Source organism: Garra rufa, chromosome 14, assembly GCF_049309525.1.
Source record: "Garra rufa chromosome 14, GarRuf1.0, whole genome shotgun sequence".
NCBI lineage: Eukaryota > Metazoa > Chordata > Actinopteri > Cypriniformes > Cyprinidae > Garra > Garra rufa.
Window position 1 is genome coordinate 26,878,860 of NC_133374.1, and position 16,482 is coordinate 26,895,341.

General features: G+C 37.6%; 1 protein-coding gene across 2 annotated transcripts in view; it reads right to left on the bottom strand.

The window, feature by feature from the left end:
* Positions 1-16,482, bottom strand: part of cltcb (clathrin, heavy chain b (Hc)) — a 37,870-nt gene that overhangs the window by 13,814 nt on the left and 7,574 nt on the right. For both annotated transcript variants that reach the window (XM_073818432.1, XM_073818433.1), the window contains exons 6-24: positions 13,867-14,040; positions 9,473-9,670; positions 9,182-9,382; positions 8,622-8,774; positions 8,381-8,503; positions 7,487-7,624; positions 7,234-7,398; positions 6,876-7,056; positions 5,566-5,729; positions 5,350-5,475; positions 5,103-5,245; positions 3,430-3,664; positions 3,180-3,302; positions 2,721-2,866; positions 2,448-2,631; positions 2,167-2,359; positions 1,898-2,055; positions 1,186-1,350; positions 930-1,037 (exon numbers count right to left, since the gene is read on the bottom strand). In XM_073818432.1, coding sequence (XP_073674533.1) covers positions 930-1,037; positions 1,186-1,350; positions 1,898-2,055; positions 2,167-2,359; positions 2,448-2,631; positions 2,721-2,866; positions 3,180-3,302; positions 3,430-3,664; positions 5,103-5,245; positions 5,350-5,475; positions 5,566-5,729; positions 6,876-7,056; positions 7,234-7,398; positions 7,487-7,624; positions 8,381-8,503; positions 8,622-8,774; positions 9,182-9,382; positions 9,473-9,670; positions 13,867-14,040 — 3,078 coding nt within the window. The remainder of the gene's footprint in view (positions 1-929; positions 1,038-1,185; positions 1,351-1,897; positions 2,056-2,166; positions 2,360-2,447; positions 2,632-2,720; positions 2,867-3,179; positions 3,303-3,429; positions 3,665-5,102; positions 5,246-5,349; positions 5,476-5,565; positions 5,730-6,875; positions 7,057-7,233; positions 7,399-7,486; positions 7,625-8,380; positions 8,504-8,621; positions 8,775-9,181; positions 9,383-9,472; positions 9,671-13,866; positions 14,041-16,482) is intronic.

Below are 16,482 nucleotides of genomic sequence, written 5' to 3' on the forward strand. Positions count from 1 at the left end.
AAATTAAATCTGACTTTTTCCATGTTTAAGTGCTATAATCGGGTCCCCAGTGCATCTACCAATCCAGAAAACGTGAAAAAGGACAACCCAGTAACTTTGTTTTGGTCTTTAATTTTGTCTTTCTCCACAAGTATGTGAAAAAACGAGCCGCTCAGATTTCACTCCTCATATGATGTAGAAAGGGGATCTTATTATAATATTACCCCTTAATCATCATGTTTCCAACCACTGTGTTGCCATTTTGTTTTCGTAAGTGGCAACAGTGTACCAGTTCTAACGCCATGGCAAAAGTTCGAGCAAAGAATGCTAACTGTTCTGTCTTGGCTGCAACACTATTTAGAGTCCCAGCCTCAGAGGAGATGAGAACAGTGGATTTTTATTTATTTATTTACTGTATATTACTCTGCAGCCACACAGATCTTATATAAACATGCAATTTCTTTCCCAGCTGTTTACCTTCACAGACATAACCGACTGTTTTTGTAACTCTTGTGTGTTTATACCATAAACTTGTGTGTATTTGACAGTTTAAGCGCAATAAGACATGAAAGAGAACTTAGTTTAGTACTCACATGCATGTGACAGCCACTTTCTGTGTGCGTGCTTCAGATGTGTGCACTCAGAAAACTGTATATCAGAAGTTTAAACTAATATAGTTTAAAACGCATGATTTCTGTGTCATAGACAGGATAATCAAAACCAAACAGATGTTTTTTAGCAGAGCTGAAAAGCACAGCTCTATTCTGGATAAGGGGGCCGGGGAGCAGCAGCTCACTTTTAAAGAAACATGTATGAAAACAGCTTGTTTCTGCTTCCACTCAAAATAGGCATTTTCAAAATAATATAATAAATGATATGTGGGGTATTTTCAGCTGAAACTTCACTGACGCATTCAGGGGCATAATAGGTCTCCTTTAAATCATTCTCACCTGGTAGTAGTTGATGAGCTCCTCAAGTTCATCAGCATGAACGACAATATGCAATCCACACATCTGAGCCAGACGAAACTCCTTCCCATCAACACAGGCAAAGCAAACCTACAAGTCGACAACATCTTTGTTACCCATGTAAACAGAATATATAGAGGCAAAACAAATGGGATAAATGCTACAAAACAAGGTAACCTGCAACTTAAAATGTCTTCTGTAACTGGAAAGAGAAAGAAGCTAGAATGTACAACCAGACCTCTTTCCAGGTCCTTGTGCTGTTGGCTTTGCGGGCCCCGTCGACAGCAGCCTGATATTCGCCAAGATGCACCAGAGTGGAGGCCAGACGACCGAAGTTTGATACATTGTTATAAAGTAGTTTAGCTGCCTCATACATCTTCTCGTCATAGCATCGGTCACCAACCTGGATTAAAAAAAATATATATATAAAAAAATTCATATTTTATATATATATTTCAGACATTAATTGATCAGCCATATACAGAAACAGTGCAGGAATTTGTATTTTTTTTAATGAAACAACATTTAATGGTTTAGACTTAACCTTTTTAACCTTCAGAATTTAACCTTATTATATTTTCAAGGTTTTTTCCTTTTCATTTTTTCCCACTTATTTCTAATTCTTTGTCTTTTACATCTGAATACATACAAATACTATAGAAGGCCGTTTCCGCCACTTAATTAAAAAAAAAAGTTATCTCCCAATTTATCACACAACTTCTCACAATTTTTTTTCAGAATTGCATGATACAAACTCGCAATTCTGACTTTTTTCCTCAGAATTGTGAGATATAAACTCACAACTGCGAGTTATAAAGTCAGAACTGAGAGACATAAACTCGCAATTCTGTGAACATTACGGAGGAACAGTCTATTACGTTTTGAATTTCTAAGACATCTGTGTCACTTTTGGTGGCGGATTTTGCTCAGCCAAAGTAGACAACTCATACTTGTTGAATGTGTGCGTTGTTCGGCCCATTGATAAACTCCTCCAGTTCAGCTAGACGGTTAGTCTTGGCCAGGGCAAAGATCAGCTCGGTCTCCACATACGATTCACGGGCCTTCTTACGAGCCATCTGTAAAAACTTGACAAGATCCTCCCAGTTTCCTGAGGAGAAAAACAATGGTAATCTCACTACTAGACTATTTCCCATATTTATGAACATCTCAACATGGACGTTTTAGATTTAGTCAAGAATCAGGCACTTTTGTTTCTTACCGCTTTGGGCTGCAGCTTGTCCCACTTCCATGTAGGCCGAGGGGTCGTCAGCTTTGATGTAAGAGTCAATGGCTTCTTTCACCAGCCCCTTCTGCAGCTGTGCTTTAGCCAGCTGACTCCACACGGCCGGCTCATTACAGCGCTCAGCAAACTCATAGGCCCGGTCCAGATTGCCAATGTGCTCGATAAGAACCTACAGTCAAAAATTACAACAAATTGAGACTATAGAATCAGGAAAAAGAAACTAAGGCCAGAGATGATATTTGCGAGATAAGATGTACCTGAACTGCTGATGTGTTCACATCGAACTTTCTAAAGATTGCAAAAGCCTCTTCGAAGAGCTCATTGCTAATGGCGATGTTAGCAATGTCTGGGGCGTCGTAGTTGTCGAGGCGGTTGATGTACTCCATGACGCGAGTGCGGTCAGCCTTGATGGCCGTCAGGATCAGGAGGTTCTGCAGGTTCCTGGGACACAAATAACAGAAGCAAATGTTTAACAGCCTAAAATCATTTCTGGAAATTATTTTATATTTGTTAACCATGATGTCAATTACCTGTGTTCACTGAAAACAGAGTTGTCCAGGACGATCTTCTCCAGGAGCTCAATGAGTTCATTGGGTAGGTCAGCAGTCATGAAAGCTTTGACAGTAACAGAGACTTCCTCAGGGTCCTGGGTCTCTGAAAGGGCTGTTTGCACAACCTGAGGTGGACAGGAACATGAGGTGGTTTTAATATTTATGTTTGAAGCACTTATAACTCATAAAATGTACTTGAAGTTAATATGAAATCAAAATTTGCCCATTTTCTTTCCAAACAAAAAGGTTGAAACAATGTTCTGTTTCTGATGACATCATCAATCCCTCAGTTTTAGCCCCTCCCCTTTAACAACTTGTTTACATTCTAAACCCACTTTTCACAATCAAACTCATTTACGTTGTGCTATCCTACTGGGAAATGCGGCATTGAGGAACTAAATGGTATGCAAAATAAAGGTTCATGTTGATAATTTGCACCTGGTCGATTAGGGGTCTCCTGTAAGGGTTGCTTTCCAGAAGCACACTAGCCCACAGCTCGGGGTCCTTACGACGCACAAGGTATCGGGACAGACTCTTGAAGAGCGAGTTCTCATTGCAAACCTGTGAAGGTGAAGGAAAAATAACATTTATGGCCATTCTGTTTCAGGAATTGGATTTTTCTCAGAACAATTGTTTAAAATATTCCACTGCAGCAAACAGCTAAAACAAGAGCACCATTGTTCCTTACATGGATGAGCTCTTGGTCACACTGTCCTCTCTCATAAGCCACACAGGCCAGATGGGGGTCCCTCTTCTCACAATATTTGCCCACCACGCGGCTGTCGTAGTAGGGGTTCTCTCGGAGAAAGCGCTCTGGGTTGTTGTTGCTGTCGATGTAGATCTTAGCCAGGGCATTGTGGGTAGCAGGTTCCTCACAGCCCTCGTGGATACGGGCCTCCAACCATGGCAGAAGCAGCTTCAGTCTGTCAAAGATCAAAATAGTGAATTTTAGATACAAAATGCAAACCAGAATCAGACTTGTCTCAGTCAAACCAGACCTATGACAACAATATAAACACTAATACTGCCTAATCAGTATGATTATAGACTATCATGACAATATTTGAATTATCTGAACAGAATTATGCTAATTTGACAGATTAACAAAATTGTTACTTATACATTTAAACTAAGATTTAAAAGTGTTTTATGTTTTAAAAAGAACACAGCATCTCCTGTGATAGCAAAGCTACATTTTCAGCAGTCATTACTCAAGTTTTTATATTTTACTAATTTGTCACAATTAAAATTCCATCATGACTCCGTTTATCCACATTACATTGACCACTATATACAGTTGAGGGCAAAACTTTATAAACACCTTGCAGAATCTGCTAAATGTTTATTGTTTTACCAAAATAAGAGGGATCATACAAAACGTATGTTAATTTTTATTTAATACTGACCTGAATAAGATTTCGCATAAAAGATGTTTACATACAGTCCACAAAAAATAATAATAGTTGAATATATAAAAATGACCCTGTTCAAAAAGTTTTTGGTTTAGTGATAGTTGTTCATGAGTCCCTTGTTTGTCCTAAACAGTTAAACTGCCTGATGTTCTTCAGAAAAATCCCTCAGGTCCCACAAATTTCAGCATTTTTGTCCAACAATGACAATGATTTGGAGATCTTTTCGCACTGAGAACAACGGAGGGACTCATATGCAACTATTACAGAAGGTTCAAACGCTCACTGATGCATTAAAATGTTTGAATTTGAAGATCAGGGTAAATTTTACTTATTTTGACTTCTGGGAAACAAGCAAGTATCTTCTGTAGCTGTACTAAATGAACAAAATATGATATTTAGGCAAAATAAGAAAAATTTACACATCTTCATTTTGTTCAAAAGTTTACACCCCTGGTTCTTAATGCATCATTTTTCCTTCTAAAGCATCAGTGAGCGTTTGAACCTTCTGTAATAGTTACATATGAGTCCCTCAGTTGTCCTCAGTGTGAAAAGATTGCCATTGATCATTGTTGGAAAAGGTTCAAATACACAAATGCTGAAAAACCAAAAAAATTTGCAGGACCTGAAGGATTTTTCTGAAGAACAGCGGGCAGTTTAACTGTTCAGGACAAACAGGGGGCTCATGAACAACTATTACTAAACAACAACAACAAAAAAAAACAGCTGTATATGTAAACTTTTAAACGGTCCTTTTTATAAATGCACCTATTATTTTCTCTTGTGGACTATATGTAAACATATTTTGTGTGAAATACCTTATGTCAGTACTAAATAAAAAATAACATTAATTTTTGTATGATCCATTTTAAGGTGTACGTAAATTTTTGACCTCAACTGTATGTTCATCAATATGTTAATTGAAACCATAGTTGATGCAGTCAGCACGCACCTGTTTCTTTTCTCCACCTCGGCCACAAGCTCATCAGTGGAGAACTGGCCTCTGACCACCAGAATGAGGTTCTTAATGACATCCTCAGAACAATCCACGTCCAGCAGCCCTCCAATCACCACGGGTAAACGGCTGGGGTTCACCTGACAAAACCAGTTAATCACTCAATCAGCCACTGCTAACCACACAGAGAGCCGAGGACATCACTTGAGGATCACAAGAGTTGTTGCAATCACGTCTCGAGTACCTTCTGAACATAGATCTCGATGTACTTCTGTAGGTTGTTGCGGTACAAGTAGAGCACGAGGTCGTGGACAAAGTCAAAGCGGTCACACACAATGATGAGGGGCAGCTGGTCGGTCAGTTTTGCTTCCTGTTAAAGACAAGGTAAATTGTTCTTAATAACATACTGAACTTTCATCAAGATGCTTGGTAAAAGCCTGTACAAATTCAGGGACCATACCTTGAGGAAGTTCTTCACACGCTCAGGATCGTAACAATTGCTCTCTCTGCAGATTCTCTCCACTTCTTTGATTTGGCCAGTTTTGCAGGCAGCCTGGATGTATTTGAAGTGAACCTCTGGATCCTGGCTGAAGTTCACAATGGAGCCCAGGAAGTAGAACAGACCTGCAGGGCAAACAATCACATATGCTCATAAGATCTGACTTATTTCCATGATTCAATTCAAACGGTAATGAATTTAAAAGCGATTGTTCGCTCAAAAATAACAATTTTGTCATTAATTACTCTCATGTTGTTCTAAAACCGTAAGACCTTCGTTCATCTTCAGAAGACAAATTAAGATATTTTTGATGAAATCCAAGAGCTTTATGAACCTGAATAAACAGCAATGCAACTGACACGTTCAAGACCCAGAAAGGTAGTAAAGACAACGTTAAAATTAACAATGTCACTAACAATTACTTTGGTAATCGAGTAATTGGCCGATTATTCTGACGATTAATCGAGTAATCGGATAATTATCCTTTTCTTACGGCAATAAAAATAGACCCAAGGGAACAATAGCCTTTCAAATGACTTATAATATACTTATAATAGCATTGAGGCAATAATACTTGTTCAAATAAAGCATCAAAACTGTTAAAATGCTTCATGTATTATAAACAATAGAACTACTGTACATTATATATTGTTATGTTTGTGAATTCACAATAGCATTATGCTTTATTATGATTTTTAAATGCATTTAATATATTTTGCAGCTGCGTTTAATCGATTTTAGCCCATAGAATGATTTTTAAAGGCGTTTAATATGCAGCCTTGGGAATTGACCTAATAATATGTTTAATGGATTCTAGTCCATATAATGCGCCATTTCCGGTATTTTGCCGGTTACTTGACACAGGCAAAATTCAGTCAAGGATTTTTTACAATAGAGTAATCTAATTGAATCGAGGAATCGCAACAGCGACTAGTTAATAAAGTCACAAAAAGTATTCTTGTAGCTTTACAACATTCCAGTTGAACCACTGATGTCACATGACTATTTTATCAATGTCCTTATTACTTCTCTGGGCCTTGAACGTGTCAGTTGAGTTGCTGTCTGTGGAGGGTTACAAAGCTCTCGGATCATCAAAAATATCTTAATTTGTGTTCCGAAGATGAACGAAGGTCTTACAGGTTTGGAGCGAAATGAGGGAGAGTAATTGATGACAGAATTTTCATTTTTAGATGAACTGTTCATTTAAGCTATATGCCCTGACTTTAAGACGATCAGTAATGGTGCACTGAAAGATGTTTCAGCACTGTTACCCTCAAAGCTCTTGAAGGACTCGAAGAGCTCTGTGAGAGACTGGGTAGAGAGCTGCTCATGATACTTGGAGGCCACCTGGACACAGATCTGGAGGTTCTGCCTGATGTTCGCAGAGAGCATGGCTCTCAGACACTCGAGAGAGTCCTCCACCGACAAAGATCCAAAAAAGTTTACAAGCCACTGTAACCAGAAAACAACACATTACCCCATCAATGAGTGCAGAAGTACATATTCTCTCAATACAATGATGTCCAAGACACAACCATCAACATTTAAGAGTCTCATTCCATTTAAATAAACCTAAAGAATGACACAGTAACAGCAGATGCTAAAGTTTAAGCAGACTTCAGGCCATACCTCTGGGTTGAGCAGGTGGGTGTGGACCACGGCCCGTTTGATGTCATACAGGTCGGTGTAGTGCTCCAGAGCTCTCTGCAGAAGACCTGCCTTCTCACACAGCTGTGCCACATGGGCCCGGTCATAGTGAGTGAACATCTGGTTCCCCAGGATGGCATCTGCCACCTGAATGTGACAACAACAAAAAAACTGTTATGATACAAATTTTGCTAAATAGGGAAATAAGCGAGGTGTTTGATCATGCGGTAAGCACCTGTGGGGCGTGCATCAAGTTCATCTCCAACAGACGAGTCTGCAAAGGTCCCTCAGTGGGGCGGTTGTTCTTCAGCGCATCCAACAGGAAAGAAGTGCACTGCTGTATCAGGTTATACTCCATAAACACATCCACAATCTGTAGAATAAACAAAACATGTTAGCAAATTCATTGGTTATTAAAAACTCACCTACTTTATCATTAGAAATGGTAACATCCAGTACAAATTGTTATAAAATAAAATAGACATGCTTTTTATTTTCTCCTAAATTCTGTTGTATTAATTTTCAAATTCATTTTTTTTTCTGGATTACGATTCAGTTTTTTCCCCCGTTTAATTATTATAATTGCATGCTTTTTGTTTAAAAAAAAAATGTAATTTAACTCTTAAAAAGGAGACCAGAAAAATAAAACAGAAATAACAATCAATAATAATTAAACGGGGGAAAAAACTGAATCGTAATCCAGAAAGAAAAAAAATGAATTTGAAAATTAATTAAAATCATGAAACTACAATTTAACATCATTTTATGATTTTACAAAATATTTAGCCCTATGAAATGTTTGATTTTTTTTCTAACCTTCTGAGTTACAAAATACTGTGTTTAAGCATGTTTTATGCATTCAAATAATTAGATAACTTAATTTATTAAAATTTATTTTTACAATAGTACAATAGTCCCTTTAGAAATACTGTTTTGTATTTACATTTTTTTGGTTATCAAATGAAGGCATAAAATATTAATTTATTTAAAAAAAAAGGATTAAAATTAAAACAGAATAAATATTGCATGATTAATCTTAAAAACATTTTTATGACTGGATTATGTGATTCCGCATTGTGCAAATCGCAGGGCCCTAATATAATTAATACAAGATATAGATATCTTAGACCTGAGTGATGTCAGCCAGAGGTTCCTCATCCTGAACGAGCATTTGGGAGAACTGCAGGCCTTGTTCTGGACTGATCCGCATGACGTTCCTCAACAGGAAGATCCAGTCTGGAGTGTAGCCAACCTGCACACAGATGGCCACGCATTAGAGGATGGAGCTCAAATATTAAATCTCTCACACAAATAAAGCAGTTTATAGACCAATGTAAAAATTCAGTGCCAGGAAACACATTTAAACTCACTTTTTTTGCATACAGTACAATTTTCTGGAACTGGCCGGTCTCGGCAAAACACTGGATAACCTTGTTGGGAACGTTGGCCCTCAGATAAACACTAAGCGCAAGAGTTGGATCCACAGACTTCACCAGATCACCCAACTCTTCAGAGCACTCCAGCTGAAGGAACCAAAAACAGCAGGTTTTCATTCCAAATCATAATAATAATAATAATATTAGCAATATCCATGACTTTTCCATAATTTTATTAATTGTTATTATTAAAAGGACCACTGAAATGCTTTGAAACACAAAGCGTTATTCTATGTGTTGACGTAAATTTCAACAGGAATTTTCAAACAGGAAGACAGAGCAAGACACATCAAGTTAACTTCACAGCTTGGGCCAGAGCTGTTATCTTATATCTTGCAAATGCGAATGTTGTCATTGTTTTGGAGTACACTAACTTATAGATAACCTCAAGGCTATCATATTCATACTGAAATCTAAAAAAAAATGGGGACTTTAATAGTATTATTAATTATTAAAAATATTTTTCCTACATATTTATTCAGAAGTGGATCTACCTTGTCTTCCTTCAGCCATTTCTCCAGGAGCTGTTTGCGGCCTTGCTGCAGGACGGGCCTGCAAAGCTCCAATGACTCAAACTTGTTCAGCTGGCCCTGATCCAGCAGAATCCCAAAGTACTGCAGCAGGGGAGACGTCTGACCGGGCTGGGCAGGAACACTCTGGAAGCGACGGATGGTGTCTGGGGTGCGCAGGATGCCCTGCAAGAAGCCAGCAGCCAATCAGAAACCCCAACATTTGCCTGACAATGACTAACGAGGCGTCAGGTCGTGTGATGCACTCTGCTGTACCTTTGGCGCATTGGCAGCCACTTTGGCAGCTTCAGAGTAGTTGCCACCAGCAAATAGGTTGTTGAATTTGCGGGCGAAGAGCTCCTCGGCACCTGCCAAGTTGTTGCGGACGGCCATCCTGAGGGCCAGATCAGGGTTCTGCAGCACGTTAGTGATGTAAGGGATGATGTTTTCTTCCTCCACACAAACAGACAGCACCTAATCAAAGGAAACAATGACAAAGACAGAGTCAGACAAAGAACGCAGACACTGAGAGTATAATTCACACTACAAATTGACAAAATTATAATGTGGTGTTCCTAGTAGTGTCAAAACTCAAAGTCACAGGTGTTTACTTGCCCATGTTTAATATTTTAGGCTTTATTATGTTAATATGTCAGGCTTTATTATTCTAATGACATACTTCTATAAGCAACATCTGAGCTCACTTTCTGTGTATTACACATCTTTTTAATATCAGTAATGCTTGTTGTGAAGTTTGTGTTCCTTTCTAACATAAACAAATCTCTGTGTGCCAAAACAAGTCCATAATCTCTGTTGCATTACCAAATTAGTGCTAAAGCCGTCTAATCTCTTTTCATAAGCACCTAATCATGCACTGATTGGCCTCAAATGATGCTGATCTGGACCCCTAAGCACCTAAAGCGACCCTCAGGGTAATACATAGATGAATGGGCCCGTATCCCATTATGTACTTATTTAAGTCTGCAGTATGGGCTGTGACAGAGTTGGTCATCAGTCAGCATCTGAAGCTGAGCGAACATGCCGCAGACTGTGGTAAGAGGATTACAGCGGCCGTCTCAACCTGAGTGTCACACGCTGTTCTCACTGTACGTGTCGAGGGATCAACAACAGTTATTTACAAGGATTCCTTCATCCCACAGCATCCTAACGCATTTTGGACCACAGGCATACGTAAAGACTGAGATTCGTATAGGTAATAAAGTTATATGTAATATAGATTAAAAAAACAGCAAAAACATCAAAAAAGGAATTTTTTTTATTATATTTATATATTCAGCATTTTTGAATTTTTAGGGTTTGTTTAGCGCAAAATGAAAACTCCTTAATATTTCTATATTCACAATAACCTGAAATATTATATAGAGATAGATAGAACAAGAGAATGACAGATCAAACGATAGAATGGCAGAAAGAACAACAGATAGAACAAGAGAATGACAGATCAATCAATAGAACGACAGAAAAAAAATGACAGATAAAACAAGAGAATGGCAGAAAGAACGACAAAACAAGAGAATGAGAGATGAAACGATAGAACAAAAGAATAACAGATCAAACAACAGAATGATAGAACGCTAGAATGACAGACAAAACGATAAAACGATAGACAAAATTGTAGAATAACAGACAGATTGACAGATCGAACAATAGAAAGAAGAACAGGACGACAGATAAAAAGATAGAACGACATAAAACGGCAGACAGAATGATATAACAGCATACAGAACTACAGACTGAATGGCAGAGCTATACATTGAACGACTGATAGAACAATAGATAAAAAGACAGATCTAACAACAGACAGAACAGCAATAGATAGAAAGAAAGATCTAACTATAGACAGAACAACAGATAGAATGACAGACAGAACAATAAAACGACAGACAGAATGATAGAATGACAGACAGAACAACAGAGCGATAGAAAGACAGACAGAATGATAGAACGACAGACAGAACAATAGAACCAGACATAATCATAGAACGACAGACTGAACAATAGAACAGAAAGAGCGATAGAACAAGACAGAGCGACAGAATGACAGAGCGATAGAACGACAGACAGAACTAGGGGTGGCACGGTTCACAAAACCCACGGTTCGGTTCGTATCACAGTTTTAGGGTCACGGTTTTCGGTTCTGTATGGTTCTTGTTTTTATTTTTCATTTTAATCTTTAACACTCAAAGTTTACTTTGGCATATGAAATGTAGCTCGATTATCCACAATTTAGGATACATTATTAAAAAAAAAAAGTTATATCATGTAATCATGCACAAACTGAATTGGGCTTGACTTTAAGCACATTATTGAGACCATCTCTGAGGAAAGCTAGGGGAGATTTGTTACAGCAATAGAGAAGACATTGATGACATGCTTTTCATTTATTTGGCAAATACAGGACAATGTGTATCTCTACAGGAATTTGTGTGCCTTTTTAGCACAAAGATTGAACTGAAGAATTAACTTGCATGTCTACCAACACACTGGTGTTCACATGAAGCGTCTTTTGTGCACTCAAGGTCGTCCGCACGGTATGCGCGCTCGTAATGGAAGCGACGCGGTGCAACACGCTCGTTTTTCCCAGGCGCGTACGTGCCGCATCGAGATAAAAACTTAACTTTTCAAAATTCCGCAAGCTCACCGCAGGCCATGTGACATGAACCAACCAATCAGCTTCATCCTTTCCTTTAATAAAATTGAAAGCACAGCCAAGTTGGATGAACAGCGTATCATAGCTGGCGCATCCTCCAACTCCGGGCAGCCTTCCTTATCTCTCCCACTTGCCATTTCTACACGTGACGTAACCTGCAGCACTCCACTTTTACTGTCTACTGTTCGCGCAAAAAGGACACTCACGAGGCTACATTGCGCATGCATTGAACTGTTGAACCGTGCGACGCACACACGCACCGAACCGAGACAAGCGAACCGAACGGTTCGGTTGTTTTTCATGTACCGTGCCACCCCTAGACAGAACAATAGAACCACAGACAGAATCAGAACAACAGACTGAACAAAAGAACAGAAAGAATGATAGAACGACAGACAGAGCAATAGAACAACAGAGCGATAGAACAACAGACAGAGCGACAGAATGACAGAATGACAGACGGAACAATAGAACCACAGACAAAACAATAGAATGACAGACAGAATGATAGAACGACAGACAGAATCGAATCATAGAACGACAGAGCGATAGAACAACAAAGCGACAGAATGACAGATAAAACAATAGAACCACAAACAGAACGATAGAATGACAGCACGACAGACAAAACAATAGAACGACAGACAGAACAAGACAGAACCACAGACAGAATGATAGGACGACAGAGAACGATAGAACGACAGACAGAACAGAACTAGGGATTTTCCTGACCGACAACCGCTGCTCCTTATCCGAACATTAACCGTTAACTGATAAAATTAGAATAATAAATTAGTTTAAAATAAAAATAGAATGCACAAGTGTCTGTGATAAAACAAAATACAAGCAAATGTTTAATTCTAACGTGCAAACAGCAGCATACAGAGCAACAACTAAAAAAGGATGAAAATATCTTCCAATTATCACGAATCAGCAGTGCTATGAGAACAGAGAAAATCAGAATAAAATAAATAGGCCTACACTCAGCACTGTATATATATATATATATATATATATATAGATATATATAGATATATAGATATATATAGATATATACACACGCACATATACATACATACACACACAGTAGTCAACATTTGAAGTGGATCAAAAAAAAGTTAATGAAAGTTGTCCTAAGACAAGAACGGGTATTGTTTTGGTTTTAGGACAACTTTGATGAAAGGTTTTGATCCACTTCAAATGTTGATTTTTTTTTTTTTTTTAGTGTAGGCCTATTTTAATTAAGATGACAAAACTAAAACACACTGCATTCTTCTGTGCTTTGAAGAACGTTACCGGTCTTGTTCTTCCCATCAGACATAAAAATATACAGTAGGCCTATACCTCTGTGTACAGCCTGACTACTTTTTTTTAACATGTCGACATGCTGTACAGATAGACTAGAGCGCTGCCTGTTAACTGTTAGATCCGCAACAAAAACACCATCACAAAAATCCTTTCAATTTGCGGTTCGAGACTTTGAGACTCAACCACCGGTCGTATGATAAAATAGGTGATAAACAGAACGATAGATAGATAAGGAAAGACCTCGAAAATCAAATTTCGAAGTTCACAGTGTTGCTTCATTTTATATTACTAGCTAAATCAAGACAAATACGTTATGAACGTTCAATATATCATCCTGCTCTAGTCTGTTTTGTGGTTTGATAGGGGAGGTTTTTTTTAATGAGGAGGGGAAAACAAACGGGAGAGTAACAATGAGCACGGATCACATTTCCGTGCTCTCTCTGCATATTTAATGACATTTGGGTCTGAGCTCCAAAATAATTCATCAACTGATGGCATCCTGTTACAGTAGATTACAGAACACAAGCGAGCGTGTTTGCACAGACTAACTATATGGAAACAAACCCCTGGTGTCTGTCTGAGACTAGCTCAGCTGCTCTAATCAAATGTGCTGACCAAACAAGGTAAAACAAAGCCAATGCACCACTTTCTTCTAACTGTTTGCAGTAACAGCAGATAAAGCGCTCTGTACCTGTCCCTTTCGGTTCACGCCAATAATGCCAGATGTGGCTTCATGAGGAGCCGTGACAAAAATGGTCTCTCCGCTGATCCTGTTCATGTAGATGCAGGTGCCCATCTCAAGGTCATACAGGTGGATGTAGCCGTATTTGGTGATGAGAAAGACAACGTCATGCTTGGAGCTTATCTAGAAAAAGACGAGGAGATACGTGAGTCTTGTAACTTAGTGAAAATTAGTTAAATAATAAAAGACATATAAATGATATGTTTTTAAAAAAAAATATATTTTTTAATAATTTACATATATAAAATACATATATATATATATATATATATATACACTAGATATTTTTAGGGCTGCAACAACGAATCGATAAAAATCGATTACTAAAAGCGTTGGCAACGAATTTCATAATCGATTCGTTGTGTCGCGCGACGCAGAGACATTTGGTTGTTATTATATATATATTTTTTTTTTTAAAAATTGAGCGCAGAGCGGAGTGGACACATTCGGTCTCTCTCCCGCACTGATGCCAGCAGAGTTCGGCACCTCATAAGCTGTGTTTCCATCCAAAAATGCGAATTTAACTTATGCGCAAAACTGGAACATTTGAGCATAAAGCACCGTTTCTACATTATATATATATGCTGCCCCGATTTATATCAAATATGTTTGATATTTAAGCCTACTTTGGCTAGCGTACTTTCACAGCAGCCAATGCTCGATCGCAAAACAGCTGCTGTACGGGTCGTTGGATAGTGGAGATGGAGAAAACTACTTCTATAGTTTTTGTAACACTGTCTGTCTGTATAATGTGTCGAAAACATACCACAACCGTAAGGAGAAAGAGGAGCTCTGCTGAGGTGAAATCGTCTCAGTTTTGAATAGGGCTGTGATGGTGGCACGTTGTTTTTTTATATATGGCCTACACTTCAGTCAGCGAACAAGCAGCCTAAAAACGCTAAAATAAATCAAAGAAATAATATATTTAATTAAGAAAGTAGCCTAAGAGTATTAAATAGGCTATTAAACAAACATTCCTTGTAAAAATGTCCGACAGCTCATCAATTTTTGCCCGACTGAATTTCCAGTCCGACTGTCTTTTTTTCTCTTTCTCTTCCTCATTACACAGCTGCTGTTTTTAATAGCAAAGTGATTACATTTATTTTCGTTCCTTTAGTTTATAAAGTTAATTTAGAGATATATTTGGAACACTTTTTGTTTGTTAAATTCAAGTTTTTGTTATCAAGTTAAAGTTCAAGTTATACCTAGCAAACAGCGGCAGACAGATCAAAAGCCTGCTTAATTCATCGCGATTTAAATTAAAATCCATTGATATAAAAAACTTAAAACATATCACAATATTAGTTTAATCATTCAATCAAGATAATTCCAAAGTTTGTGCGGAGAGAAGCGCGCTTTGCAGGACATGGAGACGCCAGTGCAATGTGGAATTTCTTTTTTGCTCATAAAGGTAAGAGTATTTACCACCCGGGCCGGAACTGTAAAGGGTCTACCTTAGTTTGTGTGTACTAACAGTATCAACAAAATGTGCTCTTAAAGAAAACAAACAGAATACGCTTGATATCTTTGGTTTAAACAGGAGCGCTTCACAATAATTAACCGAAACCCAGGTAATTGCCTCACAAACACAATATCTATAGAAAGCTTTAAATTATTATTTTACTATAAAACGAAATAATTAAAATCGAAAACAAAACTCTTTCATTAGCTAATCCATAAAGATGCATTAGGCATTAATGAGCAGATGGCAGGATCGTCAATTTCATCTTTGCAACACTGAATCAGAAAATACTAGTTTATTAATAAGTAATTCGAATATTTTCTTAATTTTTGCCTTGACACATTCATGGTAATTACTTTTGCTGGGGCTTTGAGGCCAGTTTTGCGTGCATTTGAATGCGGAACTCTTCCAGCTGGTCGCTGCTGATGGCAGGACACTAAACACCGCCATGGCAGAATGAATGTAGCAGAAAGTTAGTCAAGTTATCCCGTTCCAGCGTGCAAAGTCACATGACTTTTTTAATGCGCACTGAGGAATTTAATTTGAGAGGCTTCTTGATGGGAAATGCAGCATGTACACCACAGCAAGCCGCTGTCTTGACGGATAGTAATTTTAGTTTATTTAGTCTATATATTTGGCAGATGTAAAGCATACATGTGTATGTTTTTTGTGTTAGTCCATTTTTATTTTATTATTATTATTATAACAGTTCAAGGAGCAACATGTTCGTGCACTTTCTAAAGATTTTAGTTCTGTTTTTGAATAAAGGGTTGTAAATCCCTTGTTTTTATTTATTTATCCGATTCATCGATTAATCGAAAAAATAATCGACAGATTAATCGATTATTAAAAATCGTTAGTTGCAGCCCTAGATATTTTGTGTATTTTTATTCTAGAATTATTTTATCTATTTATATTATTTATTTATATATTTATACATATTTAAAACAACTTAAAATTTGGTTTTAAATAACAGACATATTATAAAAAATATTTATATATACACATTTATTTTTATATTTTTTATATTTAAATGTTTTTATTCTATAATTATCTTCTCTATACATTATTTACATATTATGTATTTATTTTAATATTTTACA